The sequence below is a fragment of the Salmo salar genome, chromosome 01, assembly GCF_965601325.2.
Source record: "Salmo salar chromosome 01, fSalSal1, whole genome shotgun sequence".
NCBI classification, from domain to species: domain Eukaryota; kingdom Metazoa; phylum Chordata; class Actinopteri; order Salmoniformes; family Salmonidae; genus Salmo; species Salmo salar.
The window spans coordinates 5,465,756-5,493,223 of record NC_138291.1 but is presented as its reverse complement, the minus strand read 5'-3'; the positions used below and the strand labels follow the sequence as shown (position 1 = coordinate 5,493,223).

The window sequence follows — 27,468 nt, the reverse complement described above, 5'->3', positions numbered from 1 at the left end:
GGGGTAAGAATCCTGCTATATCACCCTAATATCATGGCCCTACTGGGGGTAAGAATCCTGCTATATCACCCCAATATCATGGCCCTACTGGGGGTAAGAATCCTGCTGTTTCACCCCAATATCATGGCCCTACTGGGGGTAAGAATCTTGCTGCACCACCCCAATATCATGGCCCTACTGGGGGTAAGAATCCTGCTGTATCACCCCAATATCATGGCCCTACTGGGGGTAAGAATCCTGCTATATCACCCTAATATCATGGCCCTACTGGGGGTAAGAATCCTGCTATATCACCCTAATATCATGGCCCTACTGGGGGTAAGAATCTTGCTGCACCACCCTAATATCATGGCCCTACTGGGGGATGGAGGGATGAGATATGAGATCCCTGCTGATAAGAATCATGGCCATGGGACATGTGGATAAATGAGTCTCCCTATGGGACCTGGTCAGAAGTAGTGCACTATACAGGGAATGGGCCCTGATCAAAAGTAGTGCACTCTATAGGGAATGGGCCCTAATCAAAGGTAGTGCACTCTATAGGGAATGGGCCCTGGTCTAAAGTAGTGCTCTATGAAGGGAATAGGGTGACATTTGGGATGCAGCCCTACGTCTTCTAACCCAGGTGTACGTCTTCTAACCCAGGTGTACGTCTTCTAACCCAGGTGTACGTCTTCTAACCCAGGTGTATGTCTTCTAACCCAGGTGTATGTCTTCTAACCCAGGTGTACATTTTCTAATCCAGGTGTACATTTTCTAATCCAGGTGTACATTTTCTAATCCAGGTGTACATTTTCTAACCCAGGTGTACGTCTTCTAACCCAGGTGTACGTCTTCTAACCCAGGTGTACGTCTTCTAACCCAGGTGTACGTCTTCTAATCCAGGTGTAAATCTTCTAATCCAGGTGTACGTCTTCTAATCCAGGTGTAAATCTTCTAATCCAGGTGTACGTCTTCTAACCCAGGTGTACGTCTTCTAACCCAGGTGTACGTCTTCTAATCCAGGTGTAAATCTTCTAATCCAGGTGTACGTCTTCTAATCCAGGTGTAAATCTTCTAACCCAGGTGTATGTCTTCTAACCCAGGTGTACATTTTCTAACCCAGGTGTACGTCTTCTAATCCAGGTGTAAATCTTCTAACCCAGGTGTACGTCTTCTAACCCAGGTGTACATTTTCTAACCCAGGTGTACGTCTTCTAATCCAGGTGTAAATCTTCTAACCCAGGTGTACGTCTTCTAACCCAGGTGTACGTCTTCTAATCCAGGTGTAAATCTTCTAACCCAGGTGTACGTCTTCTAACCCAGGTGTACGTCTTCTAATCCAGGTGTACGTCTTCTAATCCAGGTGTAAATCTTCTAACCCAGGTGTACGTCTTCTAACCCAGGTGTACATTTTCTAACCCAGGTGTACGTCTTCTAATCCAGGTGTAAATCTTCTAACCCAGGTGTACGTCTTCTAACCCAGGTGTACATTTTCTAACCCAGGTGTACGTCTTCTAATCCAGGTGTAAATCTTCTAACCCAGGTGTACGTCTTCTAACCCAGGTGTACGTCTTCTAACCCAGGTGTACGTCTTCTAATCCAGGTGTAAATCTTCTAACCCAGGTGTACGTCTTCAAACCCAGGTGTAAATCTTCTAACCCAGGTGTATGTTTAGGTGCACCTGGAGATGCATATACCTGTGTTGATGAAGACATATACCTGTATTGATGAAGACATATACCTGTATTGATGAAGACATATACCTGTGTTGATGAAGACATATACCTGTATTGATGAAGACACACCTGTATTGATGAAGACATATACCTGTATTGATGAAGACATATACCTGTATTGATGAAGACATATACCTGTATTGATGAAGACATATACCTGTGTTGATGAAGACATATACCTGTATTGATGAAGACACACCTGTATTGATGAAGACATATACCTGTATTGATGAAGACATATACCTGTATTGATGAAGACCTATACCTGTATTGATGAAGACATATACCTGTATTGATGAAGACATATACCTGTGATGATGAAGACATATACCTGTATTGATGAAGACATATACCTGTGATGATGAAGACATATACCTGTGTTGATGAAGACATACACCTGTATTGATGAAGACCTACACCTGTATTGATGACATATACCTGTGTTGTTGAAGACCCACGCATGGCATTATAATAAGAATAATAAACATGTATTGCATTTTTTTCTGAACCCTAATAATCATCATTCCTGTATGTTTTAGACGTGTAAAATCGATCATTTCAGCTTATAATGATACGATGTACTGTACTGATTCCTGATTTGGTTCATTTCCACTCCTCTCGTTTAACAGGTGTGTCTCCAGGAGCCGACACTGTGCCTAGTGATGGAGTTTGCCCGGGGAGGACCGCTGAACCGAGCCCTGTCGGGGAAACGTATCCCACCATGCACCCTGGTAGACTGGGCCGTGCAGATCGCCCGTGCCATGCACTACCTCCACTGTCAGGCCATCGTCCCCGTCATACACAGAGACCTCAAGTCTAGCAACAGTAAGAGAATGTTAATATACGTGATATTGAAATAACATAGTAATAACATAGTAGTGACATAGTAGTAATGTAGTAATAACATAGTAGTAATGTAGTAATAACATAGTAGTAATGTAGTAATAACATAGTAATAACATACTAGTAACAGTAGTAATGTAGTAATAACATAGTAGTAATAACATAGTAATAACATAGTAGTAATGTAGTAATAACGTGGTAGTAACAGTAATAACATAGTAGTAACATGTAGTAACATGGTAATAACGTTGTAGTAGCATGGTAGTAACATAGTAGTAACATAGTAATAACATAGTAGTAATGTAGTAATAACATGGTAATACCGTGGTAGTAACATGGTAATAACATAGTAGTAACATAGTGGTAATAACATGGTAATAACATGGTAATAACATGGTAATAACGTAGATATAACGCAGTAATAACATGGCAATAACATGGTAGTAACATGGTAGTAACATGTAGTAATGTAGATATAACGTAGTAATAACATAGTAATAATGTAGTAGTAACATGGTAATAACATAGTAGTAACATAGATGTAACATAGTAATTACATAGTATTAACAGTATTAAAATGGCAGTAACATGGCAACAACATAGTAATAACATAGTAGTAACATAGTAGTAACATAGTAGTACATAGTAATAACATAGTAGTAACATAGTAGTAACATAGTAGTACATAGTAGTAACATAGTAACATAGTAGTAACATAGTAGTAACATAGTAGTAACATAGTAACATAGTAGTAACATAGTAGTAACATAGTAACATAGTAGTAACATAGTAGTAACATAGTAAAAACATAGTAATAACATAGTAGTAACATAGTAGTAACATAGTAGTAACATAATAATAACATAGTAGTAACATAGTAATAACATAGTAGTAACATAATAATAACATAGTAATAGCATAGTAGTAACATAGTAGTAACATAGTAGTAACATAATAATAACATAGTAGTAACACAGTAGTAACATAGTAACATAGTAGTAACATAGTAGTAACATAGTATTAACAGTATTAAAATGGCAGTAACATGGCAACAACATAGTAATAACATAGTAGTAACATAGTAGTAACATAGTAGTAACATAGTAACATAGTAGTAACATAGTAGTAACATAGTAAAAACATAGTAGTAACATAGTAGTAACATAGTAGTAACATAGTAGTAACATAGTAGTAACATAGTAGTAACATAGTAATAACATAGTAGTAACATAGTAGTAACATAGTAGTAACATAGTAGTAACATAGTAATAACATAGTAATAACATAGTAATAACATAGTAGTAACATAGTAGTAACATAGTAGTAACATAGTAGTAACATAGTAACATAGTAATAACATAGTAATAACATAGTAGTAACATAGTAGTAACATAGTAGTAACATAGTAGTAACATAGTAGTACATAGTAATAACATAGTAGTAACATAGTAGTAACATAGTAATAACATAGTAGTAACATAGTAACATAGTAGTAACATAGTAGTAACATAGTAGTAACATAGTAGTAACATAGTAGTAACATAGTAGTAACATAGTAATAACATAGTAGTAACATAGTAACATAGTAGTAACATAGTAGTAACATAGTAATAACATAGTAGTAACATAGTAGTAACATAGTAATAACATAGTAGTAACATAGTAGTAACATAGTAATAACATAGTAATAACATGGGCATAACATTCAATGAATCACTTGTGTTGCACATAGCCATGGGAAGATGTTTTGAGTTGGGGGGTTCTGACCGCGGGGAGGGGAGTAGCCTAAGCATAGGTTAAGATTGGATAACAGTAGTCACTGCCGCCTAAGTTAATTTAACTCATGACTGTTTGCAAAACTGCGCACATCTGTGCTGCATAATTACAACGTGTGTGTGTGTGTGTGTGTGTGTGTGTGTGTGTGTGTGTGTGTGTGTGTGAGGGAGAGAGAACTAGAGGAGTGTTGTAACTAAATTAGGAAACACAACGTTGTGCCTATTAAAACGGAGCACAAATGGACAGTTATGTGATCCGTCGCGAGAGAAAAGCGCTCACCTCGATCCAGCACCATCAGGTGGAAAGCGGCACTCGCTGGGCCTGCGTTAGACAACTGGGCTGGTATTCTACCTCTTTGACATGGGCAGGAGCAGGCCTTCGAGGCCAGGGAGAGAGAATGCCACGTTCCTTATTTGATATTGGTCCCGTTCCCTTTTCTCCAAGTTTTAGAATTATTAACTAATAGAAAATAGAATTAATCAATCAATCAAATGTATTTATAAAGCCCTTCTTACATCAGCCAATGTCACAAAGTGCTATACAGAAACGCAGCTTAAAACACCAAACAGCAAGCAATGCAGATGTAGGAGCACGGTGGCCAGGGAAAAACTCCCTAGAAAGGCCAGAACCTAGGAAGAAACTTAGAGAGGAACCAGGCTCTGAGGGGTGGCCAGTCCTCTTCAGGCTGTGATAGGGTGGAGATTATAAGAGTACATGGCCAAGATGTTCAAACGTTCATAGATGACCAGCAGGGTCAGATAATAATAATCACAGTGGTTGTAGAGGGTGACACAGGTCAGCACCTCAGGAGTAAATGTCAGTTGGCTTTTCATAGCCGATTATTCAGAGTTAGAGACAGCAGGTGTGGTAGAGAGAGAGGGTTGAAAACAGCAGGTCTGGGACAGGTAGCATGTCCGGTGAACAGGTCAGGGTTCCATAGCCGCAGGCAGAACAGTTGAAATTGGAGCAGCAGCACGACCAGGTGGACTGTGGACAGCCAGATGTCATCAGACCAGGTAGTCCTGAGGCATGAGAGAGAGAATTAGAGGGAGCATACTTAAATTCACACAGAACATTGGATAAGACAGGAGAAATACTCCAGATATAACAGACTGACCCTAGCCCCCCGACACAACAAACTACTGCAGCATAAATACTGGAGGCTGAGACGGGAGGGGTCGGGAGACACTGTGGCCCCATCCGACTATACCCCCGGACAGGGCCAAACAGGCAGGATATAACCCCACCCACTTTGCCAAAGCACAGTACCCACACCACTAGAGGGATATCTTCAACCACCAACTTACTATCCTGAGACAAGGCCGAGTATAGCCCACAACGATCTCCCCCACTGCACGAACCCGAGGGGGGCGCCAACCCGGACAGGAAGATCACGTCAGAGACTCAACCCACTCAAGTGACGCACCCCTCCTAGGGACAGCATGGAAGTGCACCAGTAAGCCAGTGACCGAGCCCCCGAAATAGGGTTTGAGGCAGAGAATCGCAGTGGAGAGAGGGGAACCGGCCTGGCAGAGAAAGCAAGGGTGGTTCGTCGCTCCAGTGCCTTTCCATTCACCTTCACACCCCTGGGCCAGACTAAATCAAAATCAAATCAAATGTATTTATATAGCCCTTCTTACATCAGCTGATATCTCAAAGTGCTGTACAGAAACCCAGCCTAAAACCCCAAACAGCAAGCAATGCAGGTGTAGAAGCACGGTGGCTAGGAAAAACTCCCTAGAAAGGCCAAAACCTAGGAAGAAACCTAGAGAGGAACCAGGCTATGAGGGGTGGCAAGTCCTCTTCTGGCTGTGCCGGGTGGAGATTATAACAGCACATGGCCAAGATGTTCAAATGTTCATAAATGACCAGCATGGTCAAATAATAATAATCATAGTAGTTGTCGAGGGTGCAACAAGTCAGTAACACAAGAGTAAGTGTCAGTTGGCTTTTTCATAGCCGATCTTTGAGAGTATCTCTACCGCTCCTGCTGTCTCTAGAGAGTTGAAAACAGCAGGTCTGGGACAGGTAGCACGTCCGGTGAACAGGTCAGGGTTCCAGCAGGTCTGGGACAGCAGGTCTGGGACAGGTAGCACGTCCGGTGAATAGGTCAGGGTTCCAGCAGGTCTGGGACAGTAGGTCTGGGACAGGTAGCACGTCCGGTGAACAGGTCAGGGTTCCATAGCTGCAGGCAGAACAGTTGGAACTGGAGCAGCAGCACGGCCAAGTGAACTCGGGACAGCAAGGAGTCATCAAGCCAGGTAGTCCTGAGGCATGGTCCTAGGGCTCAGGTCCTCCGAGAGAGAGAAAGAAAGAAAGAGAGAAAGAAAGAAAGAAAGAAAGAAAGAAAGAAAGAAAGAATTAGAGAGAGCATATTTAAATTCACACAGGACACCGGAAAAGACAAGAGAAATACTCCAGATGTGACAGACTGACCCTAGCCCCCCGACACATAAACTACTGCAGCAAAAATACTGGAGGCTGAGACAGGAGGGGTCAGGAGACACTGTGGCCCCATCCGATGAAACCCCCCGGACAGGGCCAAACAGGTAGGATATAACCCCACTCAATCACTACACTCAATCATAGGACCTACTGAAGAAATTAGTCTTCAATAAAGACTTAAAGGTTTAGACCGAGTCTGCGTCTCTCACATGGACAGGCAGACCATTCCATAAAAATTGAGCTCTATAGGAGAAATCCCTGCCTCCAGCTGTTTGCTTAGAAATTCTAGGGACAATAAGGAGGCCTGCGTCTTGTGACCGTAGCGTACGTGTAGGTATGTACGGCAGGACCAAATCGGAATGATAGATAGGAGCAAGTCCATGTAATGCTTTGTAGGTTAGCAGTAAAACCTTGAAATCAGCCCTAGCCTTAACAGGAAGCCAGTGCTCCAGATCACTATCCACCACAAGGAGAAGAGTAGAGGGAGAGAGATAGAGGGGAGAGGGACAGACAGAGAGGGAGAGACCCAACTCAACTCAAACTAAACTGTCTATCATACAGCAGAGCGTGTCTGACTCCAAACCCCCACAACTGAATAGATGAGAGCATATCATGAGGGCACCACTTACAGAACAAGAGCTGAGATCTCTCCATACAGAATGGGGCCCAAAACAGAGCTGAGATCTCTCCATGCAGAATGGGGCCCAAAACAGAGCTGAGAGCTCTCCATGCAGAATGGGGCCCAAAACAGAGCTGAGATCTCTCCATACAGAATGGGGCCCAAAACAGAGCTGAGATCTCTCCATGCAGAATGGGACCCAAAACAGAGCTGAGAGCTCTCCATGCAGAATGGGGCCCAAAACAGAGCTGAGATCTCTCCATGCAGAATGGGGCCCAAAACAGAGCTGAGATCTCTCCATGCAGAATGGGGCCCAAAACAGAGCTGAGATCTCTCCATGCAGAATGGGTCCCAAAACAGAACTGAGATCTCTCCATGCAGAATGGGGCCCAAAACAGAGCTGAGATCTCTCCATGCAGAATGGGGCCCAAAACAGAGCTGAGATCTCTCCATGCAGAATGGGGCCCAAAACAGAGCTGAGATATCTCCATGTAGAATGGGTCCCAAAACAGAGCTGAGATCTCTCCATGCAGAATGGGGCCCAAAACAGAACTGAGATCTCTCCATGCAGAATGGGGCCCAAAACATAACTGAGATCTCTCCATGCAGAATGGGGCCCAAAACAGAGCTGAGATCTCTCCATGCAGAATGGGGCCCAAAACATAACTGAGATCTCTCCATGCAGGATGCAGAATGGGGCCCAAAACAGAGCTGAGATCTCTCCATGCAGAATGGGGCCCAAAACAGAGCTGAGATCTCTCCATGCAGAATGGGGCCCAAAACAGAGCTGAGATCTCTCCATGCAGAATGGGGCCCAAAACAGAGCTGAGATCTCTCCATGCAGAATGGGGCCCAAAACATAACTGAGATCTCTCCATGCAGGATGCAGAATGGGGCCCAAAACAGAGCTGAGATCTCTCCATGCAGAATGGGGCCCAAAACAGAGCTGAGATCTCTCCATGCAGAATGGGGCCCAAAACAGAGCTGAGATCTCTCCATGCAGAATGGGGCCCAAAACAGAACTGAGATCTCTCCATGCAGAATGGGGCCCAAAACATAACTGAGATCTCTCCATGCAGGATGCAGAATGGGGCCCAAAACAGAGCTGAGATCTCTCCATGCAGAATGGGGCCCAAAACAGAGCTGAGATCTCTCCCATGCAGAATGGGGCCCAAAACAGAGCTGAGATCTCTCCATGCAGAATGGGGCCCAAAACAGAGCTGAGATCTCTCCATGCAGAATGGGGCCCAAAACAGAGCTGAGATCTCTCCATGCAGAATGGGGCCCAAAACAGAGCTGAGATCTCTCCATGCAGAATGGGGCCCAAAACAGAGCTGAGATCTCTCCATGCAGAATGGGGCCCAAAACAGAGCTGAGATCTCTCCATGCAGAATGGGGCCCATATATAAATATCCTATTTTTACCCCTCTCCTTTACCCCAATACCATTAACATATATATTAATAATGCATTTTAAAAAATTATTTTATCGTTTTGTATTGCAACAACACAAATTCTTACACATTTTCTGCAGTTTTACCACCTCACAACCAGGGAGGGCTTCAGCACCTCCAGCAACCCTTCCCACGGCTATGAGGTTGCACATGACACCTCACACTCGTCAGCCAAGTATTTTCTAAGTGGTAGGAAAAATGTTAGGAGAACCTCAATGATACCCAGTTAGATGAGCATTGATACAGACAACAATGAGAGTTGTAGAAAGTGTGTGTGTGTGTGTGTGTGTGTGTGTGTGTGTGTGTGTGTGTGTGTGTGTGTGTGTGTGTGTGTGTGTGTGTGTGTGTGTGTGTGTGTGTGTGTGTGTGAGCCCTGCAGGATCCCCTAACCCCAAGCCTATTATACAGGATTTTGTCCCATGCTCAGTCCATGCCTTCCTATTGGCTACTTCCAGTCAACATAGGCAGATTCTCCTCTCCCGTTGGCTTGCGGTTAGCCCCGTTCCCTTTGTTGTGTTAGACTGTTTTGGGATGACAAGCCAATAACGGGTCTATCCCAGATACACGCTGTTAATGTACGTAAGCCCACGTCCAGGGGGCATCCCCACACTACATAAAGTTACACTTTATTAGGTTGTTGTTTACCTGGTGAGCACTGGCAGAGCCCCCCCCCCCCCCCCCCCACAAGGCGAAGGGGCCCATGAGCTTTGGGGGCCCCAACCCCTGGAAGTCGGGCCCCCTAAATAGCATATGAACACCTCATAAGCCATGAATTATTTACAGGAAATTCACTTTAAAGCCGCAACATTTTCTCTCAGCCTCATGACAAAATGTGTAGAATAGCAGGAAAGATTTTTATCAAGGATTCTTGAAAGTCGGGACAATCCTAGTCCGGCAAGGAAACAAAGATTTTTTTTCTTCATTTAATTAACAAAATTTTTTTTGCATTATTTGAGCTTTTAGTGGAATTTTATAAGGAAAATATTTGTTTTGGGGAATTTTCTAAATACTTTCAATATTATTCATTTCCATGTCGACTCTATGCCTGGAAATGCCCTGGTCTGGAGCAAAGGATCCCAATTGCAAACTCTCCAAAAAAGTTTTTAAGATAAAAAAAAAACTAGCAATAATGGACATTAACTGAAATAAATGTATATATAGCTTCTTGCAATTAGTCCTCTGTGACTTTAAATAATATTTCTCTCAAAAACTGTTACTCCTAAAAGATGTCTGTTAATTTGGTCAACAGTCAGATTGGTCTAAAATCCTAAATGAATCAGGAATAAGCAGGGTCACCTATACCATAAGGAACCTTTGTTCATGTCCTCATTACATCTAGTGCAACAAGACCACTCATGGTCTGGTGTCACGGCTGTCAAGAGGAGAGGACCAAGCTGCAGCGTGTGTGTAGTTGCACATTTTTATTTACTCTGTGAAACTATGCAATACATCAAATAACTGAATAGACAAAACAACAAACCGTGACGCAGAGGAGAAACAAACACTACTCAAAAATAATCACCCACAAAACCCAGGAAGAAAAACCCCTACTAAAGTATGATCTCCAATTAGAGACAACGAAGACCAGCTGCCTCTAATTGGAGATCATCCCAAACAAGACCAACATAGAAATACAAAAACTAGAACCTAAGAACATAGAAATAGGACACATAGAATAACCCCCCCCCCCCCCCCCCCCCGTCACGCCCTGACCTACTCTACCATAGAAAATAACAGCTTACTATGGTCAGGATGTGACATCTGGAATGTCCTCTACTGTTGATAGATCCCTTTCCTGCAGTCAATGACCAAAAGGCCCTCTTTGGTCTCATGGGTGGAATGTTATTCATATTTTTCATAATTTCATAATTCATTATTTTTTGTAAAAAAAAATTTAACATTGAAAAAAAACAGTGTTTATGTCAAACGGTTTTGTTATATTTCAGTTTTCTGCGATGTACAGTTGAAGTCGTACGTTTACATACACTTAGGTTGGAGTCATTAAAACTCGTTTTTCATCGAATCCACAAATTTCGTGTTAACAAACTATATTTTTGGCAAGTCGGTTAGGACATCTACTTTGTGCATGACACAAGTAATTTTTCCAACAATTGTTTACAGATAGATTATTTCACTTATAATTCACTGTATCACAATTCCAGTGGGTCAGAAGTTTACATACACTAAGTTGACTGTGCCTTTAAACAGCTTGGAAAATTCCAGAAAATGATGTCATGGCTTTAGAAGCTTCTGACAGGCTAATTGACACCATTTGAGTCATTTGGAGGTGTACCTGTGAATGTATTTCAAGGCCTACCTTCAAACTCAGTGCCTCTTTGCTTGACATCATGGGAAAATCAAAATAAATCAGCCAAGACCTCAGAAAAAAAATTATTGACCTCCACAAGTCTGGTTCATCCTTGGTAGCAATTTTCAAACGCCTGAAGGTACCACGTTCATATGTACAAACAATAGTACGCAAGTATAAACACCATGGGACCATGTAGCCGTCATACCGCTCAGGAAGGAGACAAGTTCTGTCTCCTAGAGATGAACGTACTTTGGTGTGAAAAGTGCAAATCAATCCCAGAACAACAGCAAAGGAACTTGTGAAGATGCTGGAGGAAACAGGTACAAAGTGAATCTATATCCAAAACGGCTTAAGGACAACAAAGTCAAGGTATTGGAATGGCCATCACAAAGCCCTGACCTCAATCCTATAGAAAATTTGTGGGCAGAACTGAAAAAGCGTGTGCGAGCAAGGAGGCCTACAAACCTGACTCAGTTACACCAGCTCTGTCAGGAGGAATGGGCCAAAATTCACCCAACTTATTGTGGGAAGCTTGTGGAAGGCTACCCGAAACGTTTGACCCAAGTTAAACAATTTAAAGGCAATGCTACTAAATACTAATTGAGTGTATGTAAACTTCTGACCCACTGGGAATGTGATGAAAGAAATAAAAGCTGAAATAAATAATTCTCTCTACTATTATTCTGACATTTCACATTCTTAAAATAAAGTGGTGATCTTAACTGACCTAAGACAGGGAATTTTTAACTAGAATTAAATGTCAGGAATTGTGGGAAAACTGAGTTTAAATGTATTTGGCTAAGGTGTATGTAAACTTCTGACTTCAACTGTGTATAAAGTGTAATATTGGGATGCAAACTCTAAATGTAATACATTTCAACTCTATATCTGACATGGTACAGGTGTCTTCTTTTATTAAAGCCCATAACCATGTGTGTGAGGTGTAGACTTTTGTTTCAAAGTAGATTTGTTTAAGACTACCAATAAACACTCTGTGTGACCCTGATTTAGCCCACTGCATTAAAAGGTTAAACAAACAAATGTGGAATCCCCATGTTCACAACAACCATAAACTGTCAACTTCATCTGCCTGATAGATTAAGATACGATTCAGGTTCAAATATGTTACATTTTAATTAGGTTTTAGAGTCATAAAGAAACTACGTAAAAACTAAGTTGCTGTGTTTTCTACTTGAATGAAGAATAAACATTTTTTTTTTTTTTTGGTCAAATTTGTCAAATTAATAATTTTCCATATTACAAATGTTTGTATTGAACTTTTATTTTGAGGCAAAAATATGTCTGTTTTGAGTATCTGTTGTCAACTCTGTCAGTGGCTTATCAACTCTTCAACTGATGGCTAACCCCCTTCAAATATATATATTTTGTCAATATTCTGAAGAAAAAAATTCCTGCGCTTGTCCTACGGGATAATGTTTGCTTTATAAATGCTGCTTTTTCTTCTAAATCTAGAAAAACATGCCAAAATGTAAATGAAATTAGCCCTAGATCTGATTTGAATTCCATTGTCAGTTAATTGAATGACTTTAGCCTACTTCTCATATTACGGTTCATTGTACTAAAGCCCATCCGTCTAAACCCACAGAACTACTCCGGTACATGAGGAAGCCCCAGCCTGTAGTCTGCAGACACACCCCTTGTTTCCTATATAGTGCCATGTGGGACACCTGCAGCCACAACAGCGGGCCTGGCATTGTGAGGAAGAATAGAGACTATAACATAGAGGGTAGGGTGGAGAGTAGAGCAGAGATAGTGGGGTGGAGAGTAGAGCAGAGAGAGTGGGGTGGAGAGTAGAGCAGAGAGAGTAGGGTGGAGAGTAGAGCAGAGAGAGTGGGGTGGAGAGTAGAGCAGAGAGAGTGGGGTGGAGAGTAGAGCAGAGAGAGTGGGGTGGAGAGTAGAGCAGAGAGTGTGGGGTTGGAGAGTAGAGCAGAGAGAGTGGGGTTGGAGAGTAGAGCAGAGAGAGTGGGGTTGGAGAGTAGAGCAGAGAGAGTGGGGTTGGAGAGTAGAGCAGAGAGAGTGGGGTGGAGAGTAGAGCAGAGAGAGTGGGGTGGAGAGTAGAGCAGAGAGAGTGGGGTGGAGAGTATAGCAGAGAGCGTAGGGTGGAGAGTAGAGCAGAGAGAGTGGAGAGTAGGGGGGTATATGGAGACTGGTGGTGTATATGGGGACTGGTGGTATATGGGGACTGGTGGACTGGTGGTGTATATGGGGACTGGTGACTGGTGGTGTATATGGAGACTGGTGGTGTATATGGGGACTGGTGGTGTATATGGAGACTGGTGGTGTATATGGAGACTGGGGGTGTATATGGAGACTGGGGGTGTATATGGGGACTGGGGGTGTATATGGAGACTGGGGGTGTATATGGAGACTGGTGGTGTATATGGGGACTGGTGGTGTATATGGGGACTGGTGGTGTATATGGGGACTGGTGGTGTATATGGGGACTGGTGGTGTATATGGAGACTGGTGGTGTATATGGGGACTGGTGGTGTATATGGGGACTGGTGGTGTGTATGGGGACTGGTGGTGTATATGGAGACTGGTGGTGTATATGGAGACTGGTGGTGTATATGGAGACTGGGGGTGTATATGGAGACTGGTGGTGTATATGGGGACTGGTGGTGTATACGGGGACTGGTGGTGTATATGGGGACTGGTGGTGTATATGGGGACTGGGGGTGTATATGGGGACTGGGGGTGTGTATGGGGACTGGGGGTGTATATGGGGACTGGTGGTGTATATGGAGACTGGTGGTGTATATGGGGACTGGGGGTGTATATGGAGACTGGTGGTGTATATGGGGACTGGTGGTGTATATGGGGACTGGTGGTGTATATGGAGACTGGTGGTGTATATGGGGACTGGGGGTGTATATGGGGACTGGTGGTGTGTATGGGGACTGGTGGTGTATATGGAGACTGGTGGTGTATATGGAGACTGGTGGTGTATATGGGGACTGGGGGTGTATATGGGGACTGGTGGTGTATATGGAGACTGGTGGTGTATATGGGGACTGGTGGTGTATATGGAGACTGGTGGTGTATATGGGGACTGGTGGTGTATATGGGGACTGGTGGTGTATATGGAGACTGGTGGTGTATATGGGGACTGGGGGTGTGTATGGGGACTGGTGGTGTGTATGGGGACTGGTGGTGTATATGGAGACTGGTGGTGTGTATGGAGACTGGGGGTGTATATGGGGACTGGTGGTGTATATGGAGACTGGTGGTGTATATGGGGACTGGGGGTGTATATGGAGACTGGTGGTGTATATGGGGACTGGGGGTGTATACGGGGACTGGGGGTGTATACGGGGACTGGTGGTGTATATGGGGACTGGTGGTGTATATGGAGACTGGTGGTGTATATGGGGACTGGGGGTGTATATGGAGACTGGTGGTGTATATGGGGACTGGTGGTGTATATGGGGACTGGTGGTGTATATGGGGACTGGTGGTGTATATGGGGACTGGGGGTGTATATGGGGACTGGGGGTGTGTATGGGGACTGGTGGTGTATATGGAGACTGGTGGTGTATATGGAGACTGGTGGTGTATATGGGGACTGGGGGTGTATATGGAGACTGGTGGTGTATATGGGGACTGGGGGTGTATATGGAGACTGGTGGTGTATATGGGGACTGGTGGTGTATACGGGGACTGGTGGTGTATACGGGGACTGGTGGTGTATATGGGGACTGGTGGTGTGTATGGGGACTGGGGGTGTATATGGGGACTGGGGGTGTGTATGGGGACTGGTGGTGTATATGGGGACTGGTGGTGTATATGGAGACTGGTGGTGTATATGGAGACTGGTGGTGTGTATGGAGAATGGTGGGGAATGTTTTTGACTCCATTCCAGTCCTTACAGTTGTCCCTCCTATAGCTACTCCCACCAGCCTCCTCTTTTGTGTGTGTGTGTGTGTGTGTGTCCGTGTGTGTGGGTGTCCATGTGGGTGCGTGTGTGTGTGGGTGTCCATGTGTGTGTGTGTGTGTGTGTGTTTGTGCGTGTGTGTGTTTCTGCGTGTGCGTGTGTGCGCGTGTGTGCGTGTGCGCGTGCGCGTGTGAGTGCGCGTGTGTGTGTGTGGGTGTGATTCACAGACTCACAAGGACAAAGTGAAAACTTAACATTAATCAAGGCCTGTGTTTCTTCCCTGCTTTCTTTATACTTTAATCATCTCATTCACTTTTGTCTTTTGTTGTTTCTCTTCCTGCTTGCTTCTCTCTCTCCTTTCATCATGGCCTCTTCTTGTTTTCCCTTTTGTTCTTCCCTTTATTTTGGAAAACAACTTTAATAATTTATATTTGAATGACTGCCTGCCATCCTGCCATCCTGCCACCAAAACCCCAAATATCCCTCTTCATTCAAACCCCTCCCACCTTCCAACACACCCATGTTACCGTTATCCCCCCACCCGCTCCAACCAAAACCCTCCTCATCACTCCCTCCCTCCCTCCCTCACTCTCCTGGATCTCACCTGCGACCTCTGGATCAGTCCTGATCCTGGAGAAGGTGGAGATGGAGGATCTGACCAACAAGACGTTGAAGATCACCGACTTCGGCCTGGCGAGGGAGTGGCACCGTACCACCAAGATGTCAGCCGCGGGCACCTACGCCTGGATGGCACCAGAGGTTATCCGCTCCTCCACCTTCTCTAAAGGCAGCGACGTCTGGAGGTGGGCTGGGGGGGGTGGGGGGTGCGCATGGGTCGGGACAGGAAGTGATGAGGCAGGAAGCTATCTGTTCTATCTCACTTAGATCTAGAGGGCTGGAGGAGTCATTTATTCAGTTCTGGATCTGGTAAAGCACTGAGTCATTTATTCAGTTCTGGATCTGGTAAAGCATTGAATCATTTATTCAGTTCTGGATCTGGTAAAGCATTGAGTCATTTATTCAGTTCTGGATCTGGTAAAGCACTGAGTCATTTATTCAGTTCTGGATCTGGTAAAGCATTGAGTCATTTATTCAGTTCTGGATCTGGTAAAGCACTGAGTCATTTATTCAGTTCTGGATCTGGTAAAGCACTGAGTCATTTATTCAGTTCTGGATCTGGTAAAGCACTGAGTCATTTATTCAGTTCTGGATCTGGTAAAGCATTGAGTCATTTATTCAGTTCTGGATCTGGTAAAGCACTGAGTCATTTATTCAGTTCTGGATCTGGTAAAGCATTGAGTCATTTATTCAGTTCTGGATCTGGTAAAGCATTGAGTCATTTATTCAGCTCTGGATCTGGTAAAGCATTGCAGTAGTAGTATGAATACTGCACCCAAATAAGGAACCAACGCTGCAATCGTTTTCAACAAGAGATGACTGTGATCGTCTTATCCTCGTCTGAAACATAGAATAACCTAGCCACATCAGCTCTGATAAGGCCAGGATTTAATTCCATTTAAAGGTCATTTACGATATGCATCAGGAGCAGGCCAGAAGCAGGACTTTCTATGTTGCAGCAGACTCTCGTGACTTATCATTGACCATGCCAGGTGGCTTGTGTCCAGCCCTTGTTTTAGTATGAAATATCTGCCTGGCTGGAGGTGTGGAGGTAGTTGGAGGCTGTGGACAGGGATGGCCCTGTCCCTGTCTCTCTGTGGGGCCATAATGTACAGGTTAGTTGGTCTGTTAGACACTGTCCATCATCTTATGGCAGGCAGCAATGTAGTGCGCTGCCAACCCACACCTCTCTGTGTCCTCCCCCAACAGGACGGGTAGCCTATCCTCATCAGAGAGGTCTTTGAAACCTTGAATAAGGGTTTCAAATTTGGGTAAATGACACTAATTGTTTGATACTTTTTATAATACAGCTCTGTCTCAAGTTCTGCTGTGGTGCAGTGGTTGCACAGCCTTTCCTCAACAGGGAGCCAGGTTTTCCTGTGTCTACCCTTCTCAATGGCAAGGCTGTGCTCACTGAGCCTACACTTTTGATCAGTAACCATGGTCAAATAGTTTGCCACGGTGTACTTTCGATTTAGGGCCAGATAGCACTGCATTTTGCTTTGTGTTTGTGCTTGTGTTTCCCAATAAGTTATGTAGTTTTGTTTTGACTGTGTTGTAATTTGGTTTATTCTGATTGATTGGATGTTCTGGTCCTGAGGCTTCAGTGTGTTAGTAGAACAGGTTTGTGAACTCAGCCCCAGGACCGGCTGGATGAGGGTCCTGAGGCTTCAGTGTGTTAGTAGAACAGGTTTGTGAACTCAGTCCCAGGACCAGCTGGGTGAGGGTCCTGAGGCTTCAGTGTGTTAGTAGAACAGGTTTGTGAACTCAGCCCCAGGACCAGATGGATGAGGGGACTATTTTCTTTGCTCAGCTCTTGGCATTGCAGGGCTTGGTAGTGATATGAGAGGGGTCACTGTATTTTAGATGTTTCAAAACGTACGTTTGTACTATTATTGGATATTGGCCTAATTCTGCCCTGCATGCATTGTTTGTAGTTTCCTCTGGACATGTAGGAGAATCTTGTGGAATAATTACAATGTTGTTGATCCATCCTCAGTTTTCTCCTATCACAGTCATTCAATTCTGTAACTGTTTTAAAGTCACCATTGGCCTCATAGTGAAATCCCTGAGCGGTTTCCTTCTTCTCCGGCAACTGAGTTCGGAAGGACGCCTGTATCTTTGTAGTGACTGGGTGTATTGATACGACATCCAAAGTGTAATTAATAACTTCACCATGCTCAAAGGGATATTCAATGTCTGCTTTTTTATGTTGACCCATCTACCAATAGGTGCCCTTCTTTGCGAGGCACTGGTCTTTGTGGTTGAATCTGTGTTTGAAATTCACTGCTCGACTGAGGGACCTTACAGATAATTGTATGTGTGGGGTACAGAGATGAGGTAGTCATTCAAATATCATGTTAAACACTATTATTGCACACAGAGTGAGTCCATGCAAATTATTATGTGACAAGTTAAGCAAATGTTTATTCCTGAACTTATTTAGGCTTGTCATAACAAAGGGGTTGAATACTTATTGACATTTCAGCTTTTAATTTGTAATTCATTTGTAAAAAATAAAACTACTAATAATTGTGGGGTATTGTGTGCAGTGACAAAAAAATCAACATTTAATCCATTTTAAATTCAGGCTGTAACACAACATTTATTAAAAAGTAAAGGGGTGTGAATACCTTCTGAAGGCATTGTATATTTTGTACCAATTGAGAACTTTGGTCTAATTCCTTGAAATCCGGATAATTTAATTAAGCTCTGAATTGTGGAGACTAACACCAGGGGCTGAGGATTGTTGTAGAATTGTGGCCAATTCATTGATATAAATATTGAAGAGTGCAGGGTTCAGATTGCAACCCTGGCGAAGGCCCCGCCCCTGGTTAAAGAATTCTGTCTATTCTCTCTGCTGTCTATTCTGCTGTCTATTCTCTCTGCTGTCTATTCTGCTGTCTATTCTCTCTGCTGTCTATTCTGCTGTCTATTCTCTCTGCTGTCTATTCTGCTGTCTATTCTGCTGTCTATTCTCTCTGCTGTCTATTCTGCTGTCTATTCTCTCTGCTGTCTATTCTGCTGTCTATTCTGCTGTCTATTCTCTCTGCTGTCTATTCTGCTGTCTATTCTCTCTGCTGTCTATTCTGCTGTCTATTCTCTCTGCGGTCTATTCTGCTGTCTATTCTCTCTGCTGTCTATTCTGCTGTCTATTCTCTCTGCTGTCTATTCTGCTGTCTATTCTCTCTGCTGTCTATTCTGCTGTCTATTCTCTCTGCTCTCTATTATACTGTCTATTCTGCTGTCTATTCTCTCTACTGTCTATTCTGTCTATTCTGCTGTCTATTCTCTCTACTGTCTATTCTACTGTCTATTCTACTGTCTATTCTGCTGTCTATTCTGCCTTCTATTATCTCTGCTGTCTATTCTGCTGTCTATTCTCTCTACTGTCTATTCTACTGTCTATTGTACTGTCTATTCTGCCTTCTATTCTCTCTGCTGTCTATTCTGCCTTCTATTCTCTCTGCTGTCTATTCTGCTGTCTATTCTCTCTGCTGTCTATTCTGCTGTCTATTCTCTCTGCTGTCTAGTTTGCTGTCTATTCTCTCTACTGTCTATTCTACTGTCTGTTCTACTGTCTATTCTGCTGTCTATTCTCTCTGCTGTCTATTCTGCTGTCTATTCTCTCTACTGTCTATTCTACTGTCTATTCTGCTGTCTATTCTCTCTGTCTATTCTACTGTCTATTATACTGTCTATTCTGCTGTCTATTCTCTCTACTGTCTATTCTACTGTCTATTCTACTGTCTATTCTGCTGTCTATTCTCTCTGCTCTCTATTCTACTGTCTATTCTGCTGTCTATTCTCTCTACTGTCTATTCTACTGTCTAATATACTGTCTATTCTACTGTCTATTCTACTGTCTATTCTGCTGTCTATTCTCTCTGCTCTCTATTCTACTGTCTATTCTGCTGTCTATTCTGCCTTATATTATCTATGCTGTCTATTCTGCTGTCTATTCTCTCTACTGTCTATTATACTGTCTATTGTACTGTCTATTGTACTGTCTATTCTGCCTTCTATTCTCTCTGCTGTCTATTCTCTCTGCTGTCTATTCTCTCCGCTGTCTATTCTGCTGTCTATTCTGCTGTCTATTTTCTGCTGTCTATTCTCTGCTGTCTATTCTGCTGTCTATTCTACTGTCTATTCTACTGTCTGTTCTACTGTCTATTCTGCTGTCTATTCTCTCTGCTCTCTATTATACTGTCTATTCTGCTGTCTATTCTCTCTACTGTCTATTCTACTGTCTATTGTATTGTCTATTCTGCTGTCTATTCTGCTGTCTATTCTCTCTGCTCTCTATTATACTGTCTATTCTGCTGTCTATTCTCTCTACTGTCTATTCTACTGTCTATTCTCTCTGCTCTCTATTCTACTGTCTATTCTACTGTCTATTCTGCCTTATATTATCTCTGCTGTCTATTCTGCTGTCTATTATCTCTACTGTCTATTGTACTGTCTATTGTACTGTCTATTGTACTGTCTATTCTGCATTCTATTCTCTCTGCTGTCTATTCTGCTGTCTATTCTCTCTGCTGTCTATTCTGCTGTCTATTCTCTCTGCTGTCTATTCTGCTGTCTATTCTGCTGTCTATTCTCTCTGCTGTCTATTCTACTGTCTATTCTACTGTCTATTCTGCCTTCTATTATCTATGCTGTCTATTCTGCTGTCTATTCTCTCTACTGTCTATTATACTGTCTATTGTACTGTCTATTGTACTGTCTATTCTGCCTTCTATTCTCTCTGCTGTCTATTCTCTCTGCTGTCTATTCTCTCTGCTGTCTATTCTGCTGTCTATTCTGCTGTCTATTCTCTCTACTGTCTATTCTGCTGTCTATTCTCTCTGCTGTCTATTCTCTCTGCTGTCTATTCTGCTGTCTATTCTGCTGTCTATTCTCTCTGCTGTCTATTCTGCTGTCTATTCTGCTGTCTATTCTCTCTACTGTCTATTCTGCTGTCTATTCTGCTGTCTATTCTCTCTGCTGTCTATTCTGCTGTCTATTCTGCTGTCTATTCTCTCTACTGTCTATTCTGCTGTCTATTCTGCTGTCTATTCTCTCTGCTGTCTATTCTGCTGTCTATTCTCTCTGCTGTCTATTCTGCTGTCTATTCTCTCTGCTGTCTATTCTGCTGTCTATTCTGCTGTCTATTCTGCTGTCTATTCTCTCTACTGTCTATTCTGCTGTCTATTCTCTCTACTGTCTATTCTGCTGTCTATTCTCTCTGCTGTCTATTCTGCTGTCTATTCTCTCTGCTGTCTATTCTGCTGTCTATTCTGCTGTCTATTCTGCTGTCTATTCTCTCTACTGTCTATTCTGCTGTCTATTCTGCTGTCTATTCTGCTGTCTATTCTGCTGTCTATTCTCTAGCTGTATTCTGAATTCTGCCACTCTGTTTCCTGCTGATACTGACAAAAGAAAGATATTAATATAAATATAAGCTTATAAAGCATAAGGTTTCAAAACTCCGTTAGCTTTCCCAAAATTCCCAAGATTCCCAGAAATCCCAGTTTTCTGTTTCCATAACTTCTTCCATCTCTTTCCTGATCTCTTCCTCCCAACCCTGTAGCTACGGGGTTCTTCTGTGGGAGCTGCTAACGGGAGAAGTCCCATTCAGGGGCATTGATTGTCTAGCTGTGGCGTATGGAGTAGCCATGAATAAGTTGGCGTTGCCCATCCCTTCCACCTGCCCAGAGCCCTTCGCCCGTCTTATGGAAGGTAAGATGAGCTGATTTCTGTTAGGTATTCTTAAATGAGGTCAATAGCCACCTATTTGTTGAGAGAACGTAAACTTCATTACCTTTTAATAATACAGATGATTCGATTATAAAATATGTATATAAATAAATATATCCATCTCCATCCTGATCCATAATAGATTGATATTTGTACAAAAATAAATTGTAACTTATTTACATTGAGGTCCTCTGTAGATTCATTGAGTACCGTCATATATAACTTTTTTTTATAGAGAGAGAGAGAGATACTAACAGCACATTACATCCAAAGAGTTTTTATAACTAACCCAAGATAGATCACAGCCTGTCGTTTCCAATGGAAACAAATGATTCATGGTTGGGCAGAACAAGAAAGGAGGTGGGCAGAGCCAAGCACGAGTTAGCAGGAGCCTATCGGCGCGTTCTAGCATGTATTTGCATATTTCCGTTAGGGAACGCCTACTGTTTGAAGTGCGCTTGTGTAATAACTCAATTCGCCCTTCCACTCTTTCTAAACAACGCAACTTTGGCAAAGGGTAAAATCTATAAAAACTTAGTCCACTCTGTTTGTAAAATATTGTAGTTTTGGAAGCCGGAAACTGTATTGAGATCAAATGTTTCATCAATGAGAACAGTAGAAAAATGTCGGCCAAAATCCATCTCCTTCTCCCACTGGCGGGCCACTGTGTTTCCTCTCACCACCATATTTGGTAGTGAGTGGAAACGGCCAACAGGATGCTTCACATTTATCACATCCAGTGAAAATATCTGTCTCATTGTTCTATCTGTGGTACATCTAAACACACCACCTTTAACTTCTTCTTCTTCTTCTGCTGCTTCTTCAACTTCTCTCGTCCAGACTGCTGGAGTCCAGACCCCCACCTGCGACCTCTCTTTACCAGTATCCTGGACCAGTTGACAACTATAGAGGAATCAGGTTTCTTCGAGATGCCAGTCGAGTCCTTTCATTCCCTGCAGGACGACTGGAAGATGGAGATTCAGGAGATGTTCGACCAGCTTAGGGTCAAGGAGAAGGTTAGCGGGATAGATAGGCTTCTTAGTCAGCTTTCAAAAGATCAGAGGCCTCTATACTGTGACGGTTTCCACATTATACAATATGGGACCATGTGATAATCTAGCCTGGTTGCAGATTTGTTTGTGTTCTCTTGACAACTTTAATGGTTGTTGAACCAGGCTATGGATAGTGATATGCTGTAGTGTAATCTATAACCCCCCCCCCCCCTCCCGAATTTTTTTTTATAAATATCACCACCATGGTTAAATCTCCCATGACCTCTGACCTTGTCACCAGGAGCTGAGGTCGTGGGAGGAGGAGCTGAGTCGTGCGGCGCTGCAGCAGAAGAGCCAGGAGGAGGAGCTGAGGAGGAGGGAGCAGGAACTGGCAGAGAGAGAGATCCATATCCTGGAGAGAGAACTAAACGTTATCATCCACCAGCTGTATCAGGAGAAACCCCGCGTTGAGAGCAGGCAGGGCAAGTTCAGACGCTCACGTCTCAAACTGAAGGATGGGAACAGGATCAGTCTGCCTTCGGGTAGGTATTTCATCGGTAGGACTGGACGGCAGGCAGTCTGATGTCTGTGGGTCTCAAATGCAAAGGTCAGGATTCATAATGGCTCTGCGCTACTGCCCATTGAAGAGTTGACTGTTTGAGTGCATCTGTGTCTGAATGTTTGTTTCTGTTTCTGTGTGTGAATGCATGTTGCCATGGCAAAGAGTGGCTTATTTAGTTATATATTTATTTAGTTATATATTTATATTTATTTAGTTATATATATATATATATTTATTTAGTTATATATTTATTTAGTTATATATTTATTTTGTTATATATTTATTTAGTTATATATTAGTTACATATTTATATTTATTTAGTTATATATTTATTTAGTTATATATTTATATTTATTTATATATTTATATTTATTTAGTTATATATTTATTTATTTATATATTTAAATTTATTTATATATTTATATTTATTTAGTTATATATATATTTATTTAGTTATATATTTATTTAGTTATATATTTATTTATTTATATATTTATATTTATTTATATATTTATATTTATTTAGTTATATATATATTTATTTTGTTATATATTTATTTAGTTATATATTTATTTATTTATTTATATATTTATATTTATTTATATATTTATATTTATTTAGTTATATATATATTTATTTTGTTATATATTTATTTTGTTATTTATTAGTTATATATTTATTTACATATTTATATTTATTTTGCTATATATTTATATTTATTTAGTTATATATTAGTTATATATTTATATTTATTTAGTTATATATTTATTTAGTTATATATTAGTTACATATTTATATTTATTTAGTTATATATTTATTTAGTTCTATATTTATTTAGTTATATATTAGTTACATATTTATATTTATTTAGTTCTATATTTATTTAGTTATATATTTATTTAGTTATATATTAGTTATATATTTATATTTATTTAGTTATATATTTATTTAGTTATATATTAGTTATATATTTATATTTATTTCGTTATATATTTATTTAGTTATATGTCCCTATATATAAAGATAGGGACATATAACAAAAAAAAAGTTCAAATGCAGGGCCAGGATCCACGAGAGAGAGAGAGAGAGAGAGAGTGGCTTAACCCCTTCAGTTTTAGTATTATGTCCCTGTATATAAAAACAGGATCCACGAGAGAGAGAGAGAGAGAGAGAGAGGCTTAACCCCTTCAGTTTTAGTATTATGTCCCTGTATATAAAAACAGGATCCACAAGAGAGAGAGAGAGAGAGGCTTAACCCCTTCAGTTTTAGTATTATGTCCCTGTATATAAAAACAGGATCCACGAGAGAGAGAGAGAGAGAGAGAGAGGCTTAACCCCTTCAGTTTTAGTATTATGTCCCTGTATATAAAAACAGGATCCACGAGAGAGAGAGAGAGAGAGAGAGAGGCTTAACCCCTTCAGTTTTAGTATTATGTCCCTGTATATAAAAACAGGATCCACGAGAGAGAGAGAGAGAGAGAGAGAGGCTTAACCCCTTCAGTTTTAGTATTATGTCCCTGTATATAAAAACAGGATCCACGAGAGAGAGAGAGAGAGAGGCTTAACCCCTTCAGTTTTAGTATTATGTCCCTGTATATAAAAACAGGATCCACGAGAGAGAGAGAGAGAGGCTTAACCCCTTCAGTTTTAGTATTATGTCCCTGTATATAAAAACAGGATCCACGAGAGAGAGAGAGAGAGAGAGAGAGAGGCTTAACCCCTTCAGTTTTAGTATTATGTCCCTGTATATAAAAACAGGATCCACGAGAGAGAGAGAGAGAGAGAGAGAGGCTTAACCCCTTCAGTTTTAGTATTATGTCCCTGTATATAAAAACAGGATCCACGAGAGAGAGAGAGAGAGAGAGAGAGAGTGGCTTAACCCCTTCAGTTTTAGTATTATGTCCCTGTATATAAAAACAGGATCCACGAGAGAGAGAGAGAGAGAGAGGCTTAACCCGTTCAGTTTTAGTATTATGTCCCTGTATATAAAAATAGCAACAAAGTTCAAATGATTGAGTGACAGGTTGGTGCAAAATCTGCATCTCCGCTGCACTGTGTCAGCACAATGGACAGAGTGCACTGGGGGGCTATGGAAAGCCCCTGGGCGGTTAGGTATGAGTCCTTTGGGTTTCCATAATAAATAAAAAAACAGTGCTCCTCTGTGGTAGAATAACGTGAAAGACCTCCGCTTGTAATATTTTGATTTATAAAGGACGGGGTCAAGTTTACAGTTGAAGCTGCTCCACTGAACTCTGCCTCACGGCCCACCACTACAGAGTTGAGTTAACCTCTCAGCTAGCTGTAACAGACGTTAGTGTTATTCGCCAAATTCGCTTTAACCAGCTAATCTGCCACTGCCACGATGGATATCAGAAATGAAACCACAAGGCCACGTCAAGCCCGGTAGCGATGATGCTGCCGAGCTCCAGCTAAGAGGCTACCACAAGTGTCGCCAGGATAATGGCTCCACAGTCCCTCCTCCAACTCCGACCCAGGTTAGCCTATAGAATCCTATTACCCAAGCTGTATGGTTTTCTGTCCCCCCCCCCAAAAAAACATTAATTTAATAGCAACTGGATCATAGGAAGAGAGTGGCTGGAATACTCAGTTACTGCAGATACGACACTTCCTGGTCAAAAGCACTCAATGGTCTCGGCATTTGAACTTTTATGTGTGTTGTGGTACAGGGGGATATAAACAGAATTCAATATAATTCCAATGCAAGAACCCCCCCCCCATATACCCTCAGACCCTCAATAAGGTTATACAGCTGTACCATCGAGGGTATCTTGACTGGCTGCATCACCGCTTGGTATGGAAAATGCACCAGCCTGACAGCAAGGTGATACAGAGGGTGGTGCGGACGGCCCAGTACATCACTGGGGCCGAACTCCCTGCCATCCAGGACCTCTATTTCAGGTGGTGTCAAAGGAAAGCCCGAAGGCCCGAAGAATTGCCAAAGACTTCAGCCACACAAGCCATAGACCGTTCACTCGGCTACCGTCCGGCAAACAGCACTGGAGCATTGGTTTTCAGACCAACACGCTCAGAGGCCCTCAAGCCTTAACACTGTTAAATAGCCTTAACACTGTTAAATAGCCTTAACACTGTTAAATAGCATTAGACTGTTAAATAGCCTTAACACTGTTAAATAGAATTAGACTGTTAAATAGCCTTAACACTGTTAAATAGCCTTAACACTGTTAAATAGAATTAGACTGTTAAATAGAATTAGACTGTTAAATAGAATTAGACTGTTAAATAGCCTTAACACTGTTAAATAGCATTAGACTGTTAAATAGAATTAGACTGTTAAATAGCCTTAACACTGTTAAATAGCCTTAACACTGTTAAATAGCCTTAACACTGTTAAATAGAATTAGACTGTTAAATAGAATTAGACTGTTAAATAGCCTTAACACTGTTAAATAGCATTAAACTGTTAACCTCTCTAGGGGAGGCGGAACGAAATCGTCCCACACTATTCAACAGCCAGTGACAAATCAGAGCGCCATATTTAAAACCACAAAATGTCATAATTGAAAGTTCTCAAACATAGGACTATTTTACACAATTTTATAGATACACTTCTCCTGAATCGAAACACGTTGTCCGATTTCCAAAAGGCTTTACAGCGAAAGCAAAACATTAGATTATGTTAGGAGAGTACATAGACAAATAAAACCACACAGCCATTTCCAAGCAACTAGCATGCATCACAAATACCCAAAACACAGCTAAATGCAGCACTAACCTTTGATGATCTTCATCAGATGACACTCCTAGGACATTATGTTATACAATACATGCATGTTTTGTTCACTCAAGTTCATATTTATATCAAAAACCAGCTTTTTACATTAGCATGTGATGTTCAGAACTAGCATACCCACCGAAAACTTCCGGTGAATTTACTAAATTACTCACGATAAACGTTGACAAAATACATAACAATTATTTTAAGAATTATAGATACAGAACTCCTTTATGCAATCGCTATGTCCGATTTTAAAATAGCTTTTCGGCGAAAGCACATTTTGCAATATTCTGAGTACATAGCTCGGCCATCACGGCTAGCTAATTTGACACCCACCAAGTTTGGGACAACCTAAACTCAGAATTACTATTAGAAAAATTGGATTACCTTTGCTGTTCTTCGTCAGAATGCACTCCCAGGACTTCTACTTCAACAACAAATGTTGTTTTGGTTCAAAATAATCCATAGTTATATCCAAATAGCGGCGTTTTGTTCGTGCGTTCAAGACACTATCCAAGGGTGACGAAGGGTTACGCGCCCGGCGCGTTTCGTGACAAAAAAATTCTAAATATTCCATTACCATACTTCGAAGCATGTCAACCGCTGTTTAAAATCAATTTTTATGCTATTTTTCTCATAAAAAAGCGATAATATTCCGACCGGGAGTCGTTGTTTACGTTCAAAGACGAAAGAATAAAAACATGGGGTCGTCTCGTGCACGCGCCTCAGTCTCATAGTAC

General features: G+C 41.8%; 1 protein-coding gene across 1 annotated transcript in view; it reads left to right on the top strand.

Moving 5' to 3' along the window:
* The window catches only part of map3k9 (mitogen-activated protein kinase kinase kinase 9), a 52,254-nt gene that overhangs the window by 7,049 nt on the left and 17,737 nt on the right, over window positions 1-27,468 (top strand). The window contains exons 3-7 of the mRNA XM_014192389.3: window positions 2,348-2,543; window positions 15,683-15,863; window positions 21,251-21,399; window positions 22,258-22,433; window positions 22,711-22,951. Coding sequence (XP_014047864.1) covers window positions 2,348-2,543; window positions 15,683-15,863; window positions 21,251-21,399; window positions 22,258-22,433; window positions 22,711-22,951 — 943 coding nt within the window. The remainder of the gene's footprint in view (window positions 1-2,347; window positions 2,544-15,682; window positions 15,864-21,250; window positions 21,400-22,257; window positions 22,434-22,710; window positions 22,952-27,468) is intronic.